Source organism: Odocoileus virginianus, chromosome 9 (genome assembly GCF_023699985.2).
Source record: "Odocoileus virginianus isolate 20LAN1187 ecotype Illinois chromosome 9, Ovbor_1.2, whole genome shotgun sequence".
NCBI lineage: Eukaryota > Metazoa > Chordata > Mammalia > Artiodactyla > Cervidae > Odocoileus > Odocoileus virginianus.
The window spans coordinates 48,511,354-48,527,195 of record NC_069682.1 but is presented as its reverse complement, the minus strand read 5'-3'; the positions used below and the strand labels follow the sequence as shown (position 1 = coordinate 48,527,195).

Below are 15,842 nucleotides of genomic sequence, written 5' to 3'. Positions count from 1 at the left end.
ATCAAAGAGTTGGGTTCCAAACTCAGGTTGTGTGACTTTCAGAGCCTGTACTATTTTTCTTTTTTTTTTAAGTATAGTAGATTTACAAAGTTGTGTTAATTCTGCTGTACAACAGAGACTGTGCTCTTCTCTGCCATGCTGCACTTATCCCTGTATGGAAAGGATAACTAGGTTTGCTGTGCTGAAGGTTCAAGGCAAACCAAAATTGATCCCTCATGTTGGTCTGAATCATCTCTATTATCCTTACTCACTTCTCTCAGCCACCTCTTTATTATCCTTACCCCTCAGCCATGAGTACTATTTTTTAAAATAGAATAGTACAACCAGTACTATTCTATTTTAAAACGCAGGTCGATATGTAAAATTGAAAATTTTCATGCTTATTCTTAGAAGGAACCTCTGGTTTGAGTCACATCATAATTAAATAGTGGGTAAGTGGATCATTCCTTGTACCTAAACAAGGCAGTAATATCTTAGCTAAAAAAAAAAAAAAAAAAAAAAAAAAGATGGAGCTTCTGGAGTGAAACTCTTCTCTACAGTGGCTGCAGCTACTGACCTTTGTGCTGCCAAAACTAGGCCTCTGGGCTTAGTCCTGAGACTTCTGCCTTATCTACCTAGTGCCTCAGGGAGCATGCACACTTGTATGTGTGTTAGTCGCTCAGTCGTGTCCAAGTCTTTGCGACCCCTGGTGGACTGTAACCCACCAGGTTTCTCTGTCCATGGAATTCTCCGGCAAGAACACTGGAGTGGGCTGCCATGCCCTTCTCCAGGGAATCAGATAAATTACTCTTTTATCAAGATCACCATCATCAGACTCCTGCTCATCCCTGTACGTAACTCCCCTCTCTCCTTGGATGAAGGCCATGACCTCAGAGTGAGCAGGCTTCATTAGCTGTAGGATGTACTCAGCTTTGCGATGTGCAGAGTCTCAGCCATTCCCCTCTCACAGCCCTCTGTAGTCATTGACCCCACACCTACCTCCCCTGGTAGAGCAGCTTGTTCCTAGTCTGGAAGGAAACCTTGTACTCTTCCCTTGGCCCCTCCAAATTCTCCTAAGGATGCAACTCTGAATATAGAAGCCCGAGAAGCCCATAGTCTTCAGAGAACAGTCTTGAAAAATTGTTATGCCACCACCTTGCTTTAAAGAAATAGCAAAAAGTGAGCTACTTTCAATAGTATAAAATTCAAAACTGCAGTGCAATTTTGAAACAAAGAAGACTAATCAGAAAATACAATAGAATGTAAGAAAGTGTTTTCATCAAATGTGACAAAGAGTTAACATAGTATTTGGGAGGCTTGTTTAGATTTTAAAGAAGAAGTGTTATTGTCATTGTTCAGTCACTCAGTCGTGTCCAACTCTTTGTGACCCCATGGACTGCAGCACGCCAGGCTTCCCTGTCCTTCACCATCTCCTGGAGCTAGATCAAACTCATGTCCATTGAGTCAGTGATGCCATCCAACCATCTCATCCTCTGTCATTCCCTTCCTGTCCTGCCTTCAATCTTTCCCAGCATCAGGGTCTTTTCCAATGAGTCAGCTCTTCGAATCATGTGGCCAGAGTACTGGAACTTCAGCTTCAGCATCAATCCTTATAATGAATATTCAGGATTTATTTCCTTTAGGATTGACTGGTTTGATCTCCTTTCTGTCCAAGGGTCTCTCAAGAGTCTTCTGCAACACCACAGCTCAAAAGCATCAGTTCTTCAATGCTCAGCGTTCTTTATGGTCCAACTCTCATATGCATACATGACTACTGGAAAAACCATAGATTCGACTAGACGAACCTTTGTTGGCAAAGCAATGTCTCTGCTTTTTAATATGCAGTCTAGATTTAGCATAGCTTTTCTTCCAAGGAGCAAGCGTCTTTTAATTTTGTGGCTGCAGTCACCATTTGCAGTGATTTTGGAGCCCAAGAAAATAAAGTCTCTCACTGTTTCCATTGTTAACCCATCTATTTGCCATGAAGTGAATGCCATGATCTTAGTTTTTTGAATGTTGAGTTTTAAGCCAGCTTTTTCACCCTACTCTTTCACCTTCATCAAGAGGCTCTTTCATCCCTCTTTGCTTTCTGCCATAAGGGTGGTGTCGTCTGCATATCTGAAGTTATTGATATTTCTCCTGGCAATCTTGATTCCAGCTTGTGCTTCAATCAGTGTGTATCTCTCATGATGTACTCTGCATATAAGTTAAATAAGCAGGGTGACAATGTTCAGCCTTGATTTACTCCTTTCCCAATTTTGAACTAGTCTGTTGTTCAATGTCTGGCTGTAACTGTTGCTTTTTGACCTGCGTACAGGTTTTGCAGGAGGCAGGTAAGGTGGTCTGTCTGATATTCCCATCTCTAAGAATTTGCACAGTTTGTTGTGATCCACACAGTCAAAAGCTTTAGCATAGTCAATGAAGCAGTAGTAGATGTGTTTCTGGAGTTCTCTTGCTTTTTCTATGAACCAGTGGATATTGGCTATTTGATTTCTGGTTCCTCTGCCTTCCAGCTTGAATATCTGGAAGTTCTCAGTTCATGTACTGTTGAAGCCTAGCTTGGAGAATTTTGAGCATTACTTTGCTAGCATGTGAAATGAGTGCAATTGTGTGGTAGTTTGAGCATTCTTTGGCATTGCCCTTCTTTAAACTGACCTTTTCTAGTCCTGTGGCCACTGCTGAATTTTTCATATTTGCTGGCATATTGAGTGCAACACTTTCATAGCATCATCCTTTAGGATTTGAAATAGCTCAACTGGAATTGGCATAGTGGGAGCCCAGAAGAAAGTGGGAGGGGATCCTGAGTAAGGGCCAAAGGATACAAGGAGGGACCCCTAATCCCAGCTGGGATACTTGGAAGCTTCAAAAATAGAAGAGGTCTTTGACTTGAAGAAACTGCTAGTCTGCTCTTCCTTCTCTGAAGGGGCAAACATGCTTTCCAATCTCAAGATGAAAGAGACATAAATGCTTTCAAATGGGTGTTTTGTACACAAAATGGAATATGGGTATGGGAGAATTCAAATATGATAATACACAGTTCTATCGAATGTAGTATGTAATAACACTCAAAGCCCCAATTACTTATATTTATAATTTTTTAAACCTTTTAAGGTATGAAGGTAAATTTGATGCTGGATCAGTATTTCCATTGATGGTTCAGATCTGTGTATGGTTTGGTCGTCCCTTGGAGAAGACTCGCTTTGTGGCCAAGTGTAAAGGTAAGCCTTGACTGGAACATGTCCCAGCACCGGTAAAGGAGTGCCCCAGAGTTGTCCCCACTTTCAGGCACCATTTTGATTTCCAGTGTGCTGTCTCTTCTCACCATTTGGGTCTGAAAGGAGGCAGAGGAATTTGAGGACCCAGGTGTCCCATCCCCTGGGTACAGTGGCAGAGCCACTGGGGGAGGAACTGGTGTGAGTACCTGTGAACACTAGAGGAGGCGCCTTTCTAGTGTCTAACCCTCCCAGCTGTGCTGCCCTGGCCTTGGCCTCTGCCCCCAGATAAGTAACAACCCTGTCCTATTCCTCCACCAGCAATTCAGTCCTCCATCAAGCCGAGTCCATTCTCTGGAAACATCTACCACATCCTGGGCAAAGTGAAGTTTTCAGGTAACTGCGGGTTTGGATTTGGGACCTCTGCACTGTGGAGTGATCACATCTCGTGATGTGATTTCATAGCCTCTGCTGATGCTTAGCAGACCACTGATGCCTCTTGTTGTTGTTGTTGTTCAGTTGCTAAATTGTGTCTGACTCTTTTTGATTTCATGGACTATAGCCTGCTATGCTCCTCTGTCCTCCATTATCTCCTGGAGTTTGTTCAGATTCATGTCCATTCAATTAATGACACTATCTGACCATCTCTTCCTCTGCCACACCTTCTCCTTTGCCTTCAATCTTTCCCAGCATCAGGGTCTTTTCCATTGAGTCAGCTCTTTGTATCAGGTGGCCAAAGTATTGGAGCTTCTGCTTAAGCATCAATCCTTCCAGTGAATATTCAGGGTTGATTTCCTTTAGGATTAACTGGTTTGATCTCCTTATGGCCTATGGTACTCTCAAAGACTCTATCACTCCTTCTATTTTTTCCCCTTCTATTTGCCATAAAGTGATGGGACTGGATGCTATGGTCTTAGTTTTTTTAATGTTGAGTTTCAAGCCAGCTTTTTCACTCTGTTCTTTCACCTTCATCAAGAGGCTCTTTAGTTCCTCTTCACTTTCTGCTGTTAGAGTGGTATAATCTGCATATCTGAGCTTGTTGATATAGAAATCTTTCCAGCTTATGATTCATCCAGCCTGGCATTTTGCATGATTTACTCTGCATATAAGTTAAATAAGCAGGGTGACAATATACAGCCTTGATGTACTCCTTTCCCAATTGTGAACCAGTCCATTGTTTCATGTCTGATTCTACCTGTTGCTGCTTTTTTAAAAAAATTTATTTATTTTAATTGGAGGTACCTGTTGCTTCTTGACCCACATACAGGTTTCTCAGGATACAGGTAAGGTGGTCTGGTACTTCATCTCTGTTAAGAATTTTCCAGTTTGTTGTGAACCACACAGAGGCTTTAGCATAGTCAGTGAAGCAGAAGTCCATAGTCAGTGAAGTAGAACTCCCTTACTTTTCCATGATCCAACAAATGTTGGCAATTTGATCTCTGGTTCCTATCTCTTCGAAACCCAGCTTGTATATCTGAATGTGCTTGGTTCACATACTGCTGAAGCTTAGCTTGAAAGATTTTGAGCATAACCTTGCTAGCATGTGAAATGAGAGCAGTTGTATGGTGGTTTGAACATTCTTTGGCATTGCCCTTTTTTGAGATTGGAATGAAAACTGACCTTTTCCAATCCTGTGGCCACAGCTCACTTTTCCATATTTGCTGACATATTGAATATGGTGCTTTAAAAGCATCATCTTTTAGAATTTTAAATAGCTCAGCTGGAATTGTCTCCTTTTCTAGCTTTGTTCGTAAGTAATGCTTCCTACAGCCCATTTGACCTCTTACTCCATGATATTCAACTCTAGGTGAGTGACCACACCGTCATGGTTATCCAGGTCATTTTTTTAATATAGTTCTTCTGTGTATTCTTGCCACCTTTTCTTAACCTCTTCTGCTTCTGTCAGGTCCTTACTGTTTCTTTCCTTTGTCATGACCATTCTTGCATGAAATGTTCCCTTGATATCTCCAGTTTTCTTGAAGAGATCTCTAATTTTTCCCATTCTGTTGTTTTCCTCTGTTTCTTTGCATTGTTCATTTAAGAAGGCCTTCTTATCTCCCCTGGTATTCTCTGAAACTCTGCATTCAGTTGGGTATATCTTTCCCTTTTCTCCCTTGCCTTTCACTTCTCTTCTTTCCTCAGTTATTTGTAAAGCCTCCTCAAACAACCACTTTGCCTTCTTGCATTTCTTTTTCTTTGGAGTAATTTTGGTCACTGCCTCATATACATTGTAACAAACCTGCATCCATAGTTCTTCAGGCACTCTGTCAGTTCTAATCCCTTGAATCTATTTGTCACTTCCACTCTATAGTCATAAGGGATTTGATTTATGTCATAGCTAAATTGCCTAGTGGTTTTTCCCTACTTTGTTCAATTTAGCCTGAATTTTGCAATAAGGAGCTGATGATCTGAGCCACAGTCAGCTCCAGGTCTTGTTTTGCTGACTCTGTAGAGCTTCTTCATCTTTGGCTGCAAAGAATATATCAGTCTGATTTCAGTGTTGACTGTCTGGTGATATCCATGTGTGGAGTCATCTCTGAGGTTATTGGAAAAGGGTTGCTATGACCAGCTTGTTCTCTTGACAAAACTCTGTTAGTCTTTTCCCTGCTTCACTTTTTACTCCAAGGCCAAACTTCCCTGTTATTCCAGGTATTTCTTGACTTCCTACTTTTGCATTCCAATCCCCTATGATGAAAAGGACATCTTTTTTTGGTGTTAATTCTTCAATGTGCTGTAGGTCATCTAACCGGCCAACTTCAGCTTCTTTGCTCTCAGTGGTTTGGGCATAGACTTGTTTATGTGATGTTGTATATAACTTGTACATATGTTGTACATAGACTTGTACTTGTGATGTTGAATGGTTTTCCTTGGAAGTGAACCGAGATCATTCTGTTGTTTTTGAGATTGCACCCAGGTACTGCATTTCAGACTCTTGTTGACTATGAGGGCTATTTATTTTTTCTTTATTTTTTTTAATTGTTTTATTTTTTTATTGGACACACAGCGTGTGGGATCTTAGTTCCCCAACCAGGGATCAAACCCATGCTCCCTCCATTGGGAGCTCAGAGTCTTAACCACTCTACTACCAGGAAATCCCCTATTTATTTTTTCTAAGGGATTCTTGCCCACAGACTATAATAGATATAAGGTCATTTGAATTAAATTCACCCATTCCCATTCATTTTAGTTCACTGATTCCTAAGATGTCAATGTTCACTCTTGCCATCTCCTGCTTGACCATGTCCAATTTACCTTGATTCATGGATCTGACATTCCAGTTTCCTACATGATACTGTTCTTTATTAGCATTGGACTTTACTTTCACCACGAGACATATCCACAACTGAGCATGGTTTCCATTTGGCCCAGCCACTTCATTCTTTCTGGAGATATTAGTAATTGCCTTCCACTCTTCCCCAGTAGTAGCATGTTGGACACCTTCTGACCTGGGAACCTCATCATCCAGTGTCATACCTTTTTGCCTTTTCATATTGTTCATGGGGTTCTTGAAGCAGGAATATTGGAGTGGTTTGCCATTTTCTCCTCCAGTGGACCACATTTTGTTGGAACTCTCCACTATGACCCGTCCATCTTGGGTGGCCCTGCACGGCATGGCTCATAGGTTCACTGAGTTACACAAGCCCAATCGCCATGACAAGGCAATGATCAATCTTAGACTCTTAGACTCTCTCAAAAAAAACCCTCCCCTCTGGGTCTTACACCATCAGGCTCCTCCAGTCTTCCCTTTCATTGAGGGTCCCAGTCTTTCTTCAGGCCCTTCTGCTCTGCAGTGGAGGATCTGTTTTCCTGCCCCTGCATGCACCTGCTCAGGGCCTCTCCTCACAGCTCCTTGACTTTCTTGTTCTGGAGACTTAAACACCCCACCTGTCTTGAGCCATCCATGGCTTCCTCATAGCCGTGTCACCAGGAGCTACCCCAGTGCTGAGCTCTCTGGCTCTGGATCTGTTTCTGCCAGAGTCTTCAAGCCTTCTACTTTGCTTCTCCTCCCCTCCCCTTCAGCAGACCTGTTTAACAGCCTTTGACCACTGGAGCCCTTGCAACCTGAAGTCAGTCAGTCCTGGACTGGGGTTCAGGGAAGTTGTCAAAACAAGGAGCTAGTCAATTCCACATTGGAAACAGTGAGAATGCTCCAGAGAAAAGATCTGTGGATCTGAGGCAAAAAGGGCATATTTCAGGAACCAAAAAAAGTTTACTGTGGCTGGGGCCTAGGGGAGGATGTAAGGGAGTGTGTCTGGTTACAGCATCTTTGGTAGTTACAACAGAAAACTCCTGCTCAACTAGCAGGTGTTAGCTACATAGCAAGAAATCAAGAGGTCTGGCAGTGTAGCAAGACCACCGAAGACCCAGGTAATATATGACTTTTGTGTGCTTCCATTCTTAGTGTCAGCTTTTCCTTGGGTTTTCACCCCTTATGGTTGCCAGGTAGTGCTGCAGGCTAGGTGTCACATCCAGACAGAACATCCAGCTGACAAAAGAGGCTGGCTATTCCTGTGGGTGGCTCTATCAATTCCTCAGCAGACTTCTGTCATTGGCCAAGATCAACTAGACGTTGACCATGGGAAATTCATATTGGAGGAAGAGGATGCTGGGTAGGCAACCAGGAATGTCTACAACAGGAGCCCCTGAGAGTTATAAGCATGGAATCATCTGAGTTCAGATAGGAAAATTAGGTGACAGAGTCTGTATGAAAGAATCTCTTCTGGTCCTTAACCTTTGGTTTAGTTTATGTTATTGAATCAGAAACTTTGGCCCCTCTCTGTAAGCCCCTTACTCAAGCCCTCTTCGCTCAGGCTTCAACAGGCGGTTCCCAACCTGCCTCAGTGGTCTCCATGCCTTCATCTTCCCTCTGCCCTATCATCATCTCCTTTTCTTCCTTATTTAGACCAACTGTTGACCCCTTTCTTGTTCAAGGTAAACCTCTCTTTGTTTTAGAGTTCTTATCATGCCTTTTTGGGGACCATTACCCTTTTCTTGTGTCTCCAGTAGATCTTAGCCCCCAGCTCCTCGGCCTATAAACCCAGTCACCTCTCCTTTCACCATGTGACCCTCCTGTGGCACTTGTACTGTTGAGCATGCCCTCTTCCCTTGGCCTCTCAGGCCTTGGCTGAAACCCACCCCCTTGACCTCTGCCAGGGGGGCTTTCCCTGCTTCTCAACGATCTCTTCCACAGGAGTGACCTGAGCCATCCCCTTCTTATAATGACTGTGAAGGTGGCTCCCATTCAGGGTCCCACAGTCTTTCAAATGCCACAGATGCAGTCATTCTCTTCTCCTCCCGCCTGCAAACTTCTTCTTCCTCTTGTAATCCCCTTCTGGGTTATGGTGTCCACCTGATCACCCAATCAGCTGAGCTAGAAACTTACATTGTTCCTCCCTTTCTTACTTCATCCTTTCTGATTTGCTGCCAGTCATATCAGTTCTCCCTCCTGCATGTCTTGGGAATCTGTTCCCAACCCAGCTGCACTACCAGTCTTAGTGTAACCTTAACCTCTAGGGGCAGAGTCTCAGGGACTAAAGTGTTCTCCTTGCAGACTCTGAGAGGATGATGGAGGTCTGCCACAACACTCTGGCCAACTCCTTGAGTATCGTGCCAGTTTTGGAGGGACCCACACCACCCCCTGACTCCAGAACCTCACCTCAAAGCAGCAGCGGGCAGCAGGAATGCTACCTCGTGTTCATAGGCTGCTCCCTGAAGGAAGAAAGTGTCAAGGACTGGCTGCGGCAGTCGGCTAAGCAGGTGATTTCGAAGCCCAGACAGATCTGGTACCAGTATGACCAGACACTTCGGGGTTGGTGCTGGCCCTGAGGCAGAAGCCCCTCCACCCTCCCTGCTCTCTCACCACTGGTTCTCCTGTCCCAGGCTCAGCCAGCATTTTCAGGGACTCAGAGTGGGAGGGAGCCCCTGAGGCAAACTCTAGGCAGAATTGTTTTACTGACTATCCTGTGAGCCCAGGTTTTCTAAGCCATTTCCATTCCTACTTCCCATGGCAGACTAGAGTTATTAGGTGGCTTAACCAGGACCTAGGTGAAACCTAGTTGTTTTGTATGGACCCTGGATGAGCTTAGTGTACTAAACTCAAAATGTCTTCTTAGCTGAACCTAGTTCATAGCCTCTCCTGTGTTCTGAGCCCAGCATCTCCTGTGCTTTGGTTCTCTCTCTAGAATGGAGATACAGAAAGATATGCTTAGAGCCCTTTGCAAACCAAGACTCCAAGCATAGACAGCAGAAGCCCCAGAGAGAGGCACGGGGAAGAGGAGGCTTGCCTGTAGATACACACAGGCATCATTAGTCCAATACTACAAAGAAAAAAATCCGAACTGGAGTTAAAAATCATCTAATATGCTGCAAGCTTTGGGTGCTAAGCCTCAGTGCACGGTCTGAGGTTTAGCTTATCCTAGAACTCTGGAAATAGAGTTGGCTGCAGCCCAGGTCTACTGTACATGCCAAGTTGTGACCTGTCTTTTATACTAAGGGGAGATGACTGCCTGCAGACTGTGTCTTTCTCAGACTCACTGGCTGTTGTTGTTGTTGTTTAGTCACTGGGAAAAAACTCTTAAATGGTATTGGACTATAAGACCTCCAGTCCTTTTGTCTACATGTCTGTCACTGGTGGGATTTAGGATTGAGAATCTTCAAAGAGGCAGAAACATACCTATTTACAAAAGCATCAGTCTGGTTCTGCCAGTTGTTCCCCCCTGGCATGTAGGACTCTGGGGGGAAAGTGATGCTCTCCAGGGGCAGACAGGCAGGGTATTACATCCAGGCCATGACGGCACTTGTGCTTCCCCCTCTGCTGGCATCTCAGTCATGTAACCAGCCCCAGAGCTCTGACCCTAACCCTTCCATGTACTCCATCAGCTCTGTTGTGACCTAACCCCCGTTACTTCTCTGCACAGAAGCCTCAGAGGAAAGCCTTGAAGACCAGGGGGATGCTGACCCAGCAGGAGATCAGGAACATTCATGTGAGTATTCCGTCTCGGAGGCCTAAGTCCCCTCAGTGTCCCAAGGCGGTTCTGCACAGCCCTGTCCTTCAGGGTTCCTGAGTGAGATGGCTCTTACTGGGGCATGCTGGAGGTCCTACTTCTCTCAGGCTGCAGAGGGAAGCTGGGTAAAGAGAAACCTCAGCTCAGCTGGCCTTGCAGCCTCAGCGAGAAGGGCAGGTGACCTCTGGTATTGATGTGGTCATGAGACTGAGGAGAACCCAGTGCCTGTGGGGGGAACGAATGACATGGAGCTCTGTTTTATCATCCTGTTCAAGCAGCTGCAGAACAGCTGTCCCCTGCCTTTCCTCTGTCCTAGATATAAACCAGCAAGTGCCCAGGTAAAAACTGTCTAGATCCTGAAGTTGCTCATGGGCAGGCTGTGGAATCCTGAGGCCCAGCAAAAGGCCCCTTGAGGAACCCGCTCAGACTCCAGGCTGACTCCAGGCTCTGCCCCAGTCTGCATCCACGCTGAAGCCTTCTCCTGATGGCTTGGGGGCAAAGGCCAAAAGGGCCAGAGAGTCCAGGTGTCTATATGAGCTGTGTCACCAGTCCCAGTGATGGGCAGGCAGGCAGGACTCTGGACGTCCAGGAGCCCTTGCTGTGGACTTGAGAAAGACCTCTTAATTCCAACAGCAACTCAGCATGTTCCTGGTGAGGAGACCAAGGGCACCTCAGAAGGCAAGCAGTGTTGTTTCCCCAGATGTAGACCTTAAGCAAGGATTTGAGTGAAGGTAGTTAATTTGGGAAGTGATTCTGTAAGCTACCAATAGGAAAGTGGGAAAGTAAGAGAGAGAAGAGAAAGGTGTATTGTCAAACCAGTATCACTGGGGGCATCTGGGGCTTAATCCCATTAGGAATTCCAGAGTTCCTCCCTGAGAGGTAGGAGAACCTCCTTCACTCATTGTTTGTTTTGTTTTTTTTTTCTTTCTTTCTTTTTTTTTTTTTTTCACTCATTGTTTGATGGCTGCTGTGGGGATGGTGTGATGGTGTTAATTCCCTGGCATATCTTTTTTTTGCCTGCACTGGGTCTCGTGGGCTTTTTGTTGAGGTGCACAAGCTTCTTGTTGTGATGTGTGGGCTTAGTTGCCCTGTGGCATGTGGGATCTTCATTCCTCAACCAGGGATCGAACCTGTACCCCCCTACTGTGGCAGCGCAGTCTTAACCACTGGACTGCCAGGGAAGTCCCTGTTTTTATTTTTAATGAATGAGTGAATTATAGAAAATGGTCAGCTTAATTCTAACAGGACTCTCTTCCTACAGGTGAAACGCCACCTGGACCCCCTACCTGCAGGCTACTTTTATAATGGCACCCAGTTTGTCAACTTCTTTGGTGACAAGACTGATTTTCACCCACGTATCCTTGGAATCTATGAGGCAGAGAGGCTGAGGGGGTGTGAAAGCCTAGCTGTAAAGAGAGTGTCTGCTAGAGCCATCACAGCCCAGCCTCTGGTGCAGGGTGGGTTTGGGAATACACAGCAAGTCACAGAGGCTGACTTTTCATTTTGTCCTCTTACAGTCATTAAAATTACATTTCTCCTTCATTCAGTGATGGCTGAGGTTCCTCGTGGGTTGTAATTTAAATGCAGCTGTGGTAACATCCTGTGGTCATCAGGGAGTCATAATTTACAAGCTGGAGACTGGGTCTGATTACAATAGTTAATCTGTAGAAAAGGTGGATGGGGTGCTGCTGTGTGCTAGTGAAAGCTGAAGGGCTCATTCCTAGGAGCTCATGAAGGGCCCTGTGTCAGCCTCTGTCACACTGTCCTGTTCTTTGTAGCTGTGGTGCTGCCAGTATATAAAAAAAGCCAGTCAGCTTCCTTCTGTCCAGGCTGAGCAGTCACTCAGCCTATACAGATTCCTCTGGCCTGGGCAGCTCCCTTGGCCCGCAGGCTCAGGACTTTCTTCCTTAATGAGGTGCCAGTCATGGACCAGTTTATGAATGACTACGTGGAAGAAGCCAACCGGGAAATTGAGAAGTATAACCGTGAGCTGGAGCAGCAGGAGTATCACGATCTCTTTGAGCAGAAGCCCTAGAGGAAGAAGATCTTGGAGATGGACATTTAAAAACAGGGTGTCTTAACTTCAGCTCTTCCAAAGGCCTCTCCCTAGAGAGCTGTCTTTGTTCTTCTTGGCCTTTGTGTGCTGCTTGAGTGCATGTTGTCTTTATACAGCGCTGAAGAACATCGCCTGCACCACTGATTTGGCAGCGGGGTGAAGGCGGGGGTCCTCATGGAGGATGAGCAGACAGACGCTTCCCTTGGTTTGCAGCTGGCAGTCCAGGACCCCTGGGTCTCTGATAACAGTATTTCCTTTGGGCTGTCGCAGCACTGTGTGAGGGTGGGGAGAAGCATTTGGATTGCACAGAGTAGCTATTGATACACAAAGAATCCTGGCTGCCCAAACTGTGGTCATGGCTGGGGGGGCCAGGCCACCATAGGCCTCAGGCTTCAGACACTGCCCCAGGAGAGCCTTTCTCCCCAGTGGAATGCCTGCCTCCCTGGTTCGGCCCCTTCCTTTGAAGGTTCAGTCCCTGTTGACCCTGTGCCCAGTCCTGGAGGAAGCAGCACAAGCCCTGGCCAATCCCAACCATCAGAGACAGCAGCTTGGACTGAAATCAACAGTTTCTTCTAAAATGAGGGAATTTCCCTTATGGACTAAACTGAGGAGAAAGACTTGTTGCTTTCCAAAAGTATGGCTTTTGAATTGACACAAGCAGTCCGCCTTAGGATTGGTTTTGAGCTCCGCTCATGTCATCAGTCTGGTTTGCCTAATAATTGTGGGATGAGAAAAACTGCTGCTCAGGCCTTGCTGGCAGTGTTTTGCCTCACTCTTAAGGGCAGTGTCCTTCAACTGCATAGTCTTAGGTCCAGGATTCTGATCACTTATGGGACATCTTCACTTGAAGGGCATTCAGTCTCCGGCACCCATACCTCCCCTCAGTCTTGGCAGGGAAAGCCTAGTTTTCAGACCAACCTTTAGGCAGCTCATGTCCCCAAGCATCATTGCTGGCCTTGGACTAGCTTGGCTTCTGAGAACCAGGAATTTCAGAGCCTTCCAATATGGAAGTTAGAATTCCTTCTAGTAGCTTTTTTCCCAGCCGGACTAAAAAGCAGAGGGGAATTTCAAGTGTATCCCATGCCTGACCTCCAGAATTAGTACAGGGAAGAGAGAGGTCACTAATGAGATGTCTGTTAGGACTTCAGCGCCTCAGCTGCCTAGATTGTAAATGCTTTCTGAATTTCACAATTTTTTTTTTTTTTGCATGCCTTAGAAAGGAGCACATAGGCAAAACCAGCAAAGTTTTTAGTAATGTAGAGGGGTTTTTGAGAAAGGGTCCTGGCACAGAGGAGAGAGAAAAACGACGGAGCACATGTGATCTGTCACACAGAGGCCTGCATGCAAGTAGTAAAGCAGTTGTTAAAGGCTTGCTAGTAAAATGTACTTAATGTTGGAAGAAAATTTGCATTTGAAGCCAAATGAACAGTACTCCAAATACCATTTGTTAAGAACTCTTGCATGAAGAAAGGCTTCTGAAAAGACCCATGTGCTCCAGTCCCAGCTCCAAAGCTGCTGGTGACAAGGGCCCACATGTGGAGCCCCAGTCTAGGAGTCCTTCACTTCTAGCTGGCCAGAGGCTGGGGTCCACAGTAGGCCTTCCTCTGCTTCAGAATCAATAACCAAGATCTTAAGTGCAATTTATGAGATAAGCAATGAGTTACTGTAGCTTCCTTTAGCTCTACCGAGCTCTTTTTAAAAACTCAAACTTGAGCAGCCTTTTTGGGGGAGGTTGGGGGTGGGGGGACAACAGGCCATCTGCCTCAGGTAGATTGCTGTAACATTTAAATGAATGCTCTCTTTCTTGGAGCTTGAGCCATTTCCTGGCTGCTACACAAAAGAGTTTTTAAAGAGGGGTCGGAAGCCCACCCATAAAAGTGGGTCTTAAACACTGTGTGGGGCTATACCTCCTGGTGGTCTTGGTTTCTGACCATTGTCCATAGAAATGCTCTCTCACCAACTTGCCCCACTGTCCCAATTCCTCTCCTGTTAGAGGGGAAACTGTGATTACCTCAACTTGAATATGAAACTGTGATTGAAAAAAGTCAAACGTTAAGTTTCAAAGCCAAAAAGGCAAAACTGGCTGAGGCTTCCACAGACACTCCTCAGCCTGCTTGGGAGTGTGAAGGGCACACTGGCGAAAGGGCATTCCTTGGGGCACACTGGCTGTGCCCTGGTGAAGAGGCACGCTGGCACGCTGCGTGAGCTCTTTGAGAACTGAGACTGGGAGGATGCTTCCTCCCCACACTGCTCTTTCTGGAACCTTTGGGGCCTCTGGGTTTTTAATGTGAAGTTTAATATCCACTTGATTCCTCTGGGCACTCCAGGTGGGGGTGTGGTGTCTTAGGCTGTCTCTTGAGGAAGGGCCTTGACACTGTGTTTGAAATTTTGACCTTCAAAAATTTTGAAATTTTGACCACTTCTTTCAAAAAGAAGTGGATACCAGGGATCCAGCAGAGACATCAGGTTCCCAGGGACAGGCAGAGTTCTCCAGGAGCTTAATGCTTTTTGCCAACTTTCCTATTAGCAGCTTCAGTTTTATATCACCCCGAGTGAGTGTGATAATGTTGAAGTCGCTGAAGTTATAGGTTATTTTACATTTTGATGTGGGATTTTTCTTTTTTTGATTGAAAAGAGGAGGCAGATATTGGAGAAAAGGGATCACCCTATGAAGGGGCCACTGGCAAGGAGCGGCACTGGCCCCGCAGAGTCTTGGGGGCTCTGACCTGAGGCCTAGACTCAAGGCCCTGTGGGTCACAAAAAGTACCCTCCTAAATTCTATTAGGATTTTGAAAACTTTTGCACAGTAATAAGCTCTGGGTTTGCTCTTCGGGCTTCTCAAAAGGGAAAAGTTAAAGACTATAAGCTATTAAGTATTCCAGCCATGTTGCTGACCTAGATGGATAGTTGTACCTCAAAAAGTAGGTGAGAAATGGCTTCCTTATTGTCCCAGGTTGTCAAATACTAATGACAGAAGAGCTCACTTACGTGCCAAAATTGACTTTTATACTAGTTTTTCAGTGCTTTAATATTTGTAACTTAAATTTTAAAACTATTTACAAACACTACTGTAACTTCAGTGAAACAATTGTGTGATTGAAGCTTTTTGCTTATTATAGTATTTATTACACTACTTCAGTAAATATATAAGAGTAGCTTTCAATTTATTTTTATATTATTTTCATGTTTTTACTTGCAGTTGTGTATGTGAATTTACCTTGTTAACTGAGATGTAATGCTAAGGACCAATAAACTGTCACTGAACAAGCAGGGCCTCCAGTAGTTGCCTGTTGCTATAGTCCCAAAGTGTTCTTGGGGATTAAGGAGGTGAACTGGGATTGGGGACCTCCCTGCAGCTTCCCTGGGAACGCCTCTGTTGGGGCTGTTGCAGGAGGGGTCCTGGGAACTTGACTCTCCTCCCCAGAGCTCTGAGCCACTGCTACCGTGAATACAATTCCTAAGAGGCCACCTTGGTCTGGGGTGGGTACTCTCTGAGAGTTCCAGATCCCAAGGAGGAGCTCGGGAAGCCAGCTGTGGGTGCATGGGTCTCCCGGGGCCCCAGAGAGAAGTTCTCCCACCTCACCCTAAGAA

General features: G+C 45.4%; 1 protein-coding gene across 3 annotated transcripts in view; it reads left to right on the top strand.

Annotated features, from left to right (window-relative positions):
- The window catches only part of DNAAF9 (dynein axonemal assembly factor 9), a 177,668-nt gene extending 162,150 nt beyond the window's left edge, over positions 1-15,518 (top strand). For all 3 annotated transcript variants that reach the window (XM_070472353.1, XM_020882894.2, XM_020882893.2), the window contains 6 exons: positions 3,091-3,197; positions 3,513-3,587; positions 8,743-8,948; positions 10,109-10,174; positions 11,457-11,550; positions 12,118-15,518. In XM_070472353.1, coding sequence (XP_070328454.1) covers positions 3,091-3,197; positions 3,513-3,587; positions 8,743-8,948; positions 10,109-10,174; positions 11,457-11,550; positions 12,118-12,230 — 661 coding nt within the window. In that variant the 3' untranslated portion in view covers positions 12,231-15,518. The remainder of the gene's footprint in view (positions 1-3,090; positions 3,198-3,512; positions 3,588-8,742; positions 8,949-10,108; positions 10,175-11,456; positions 11,551-12,117) is intronic.
- Positions 15,519-15,842: the final 324 nt, after the last annotated feature.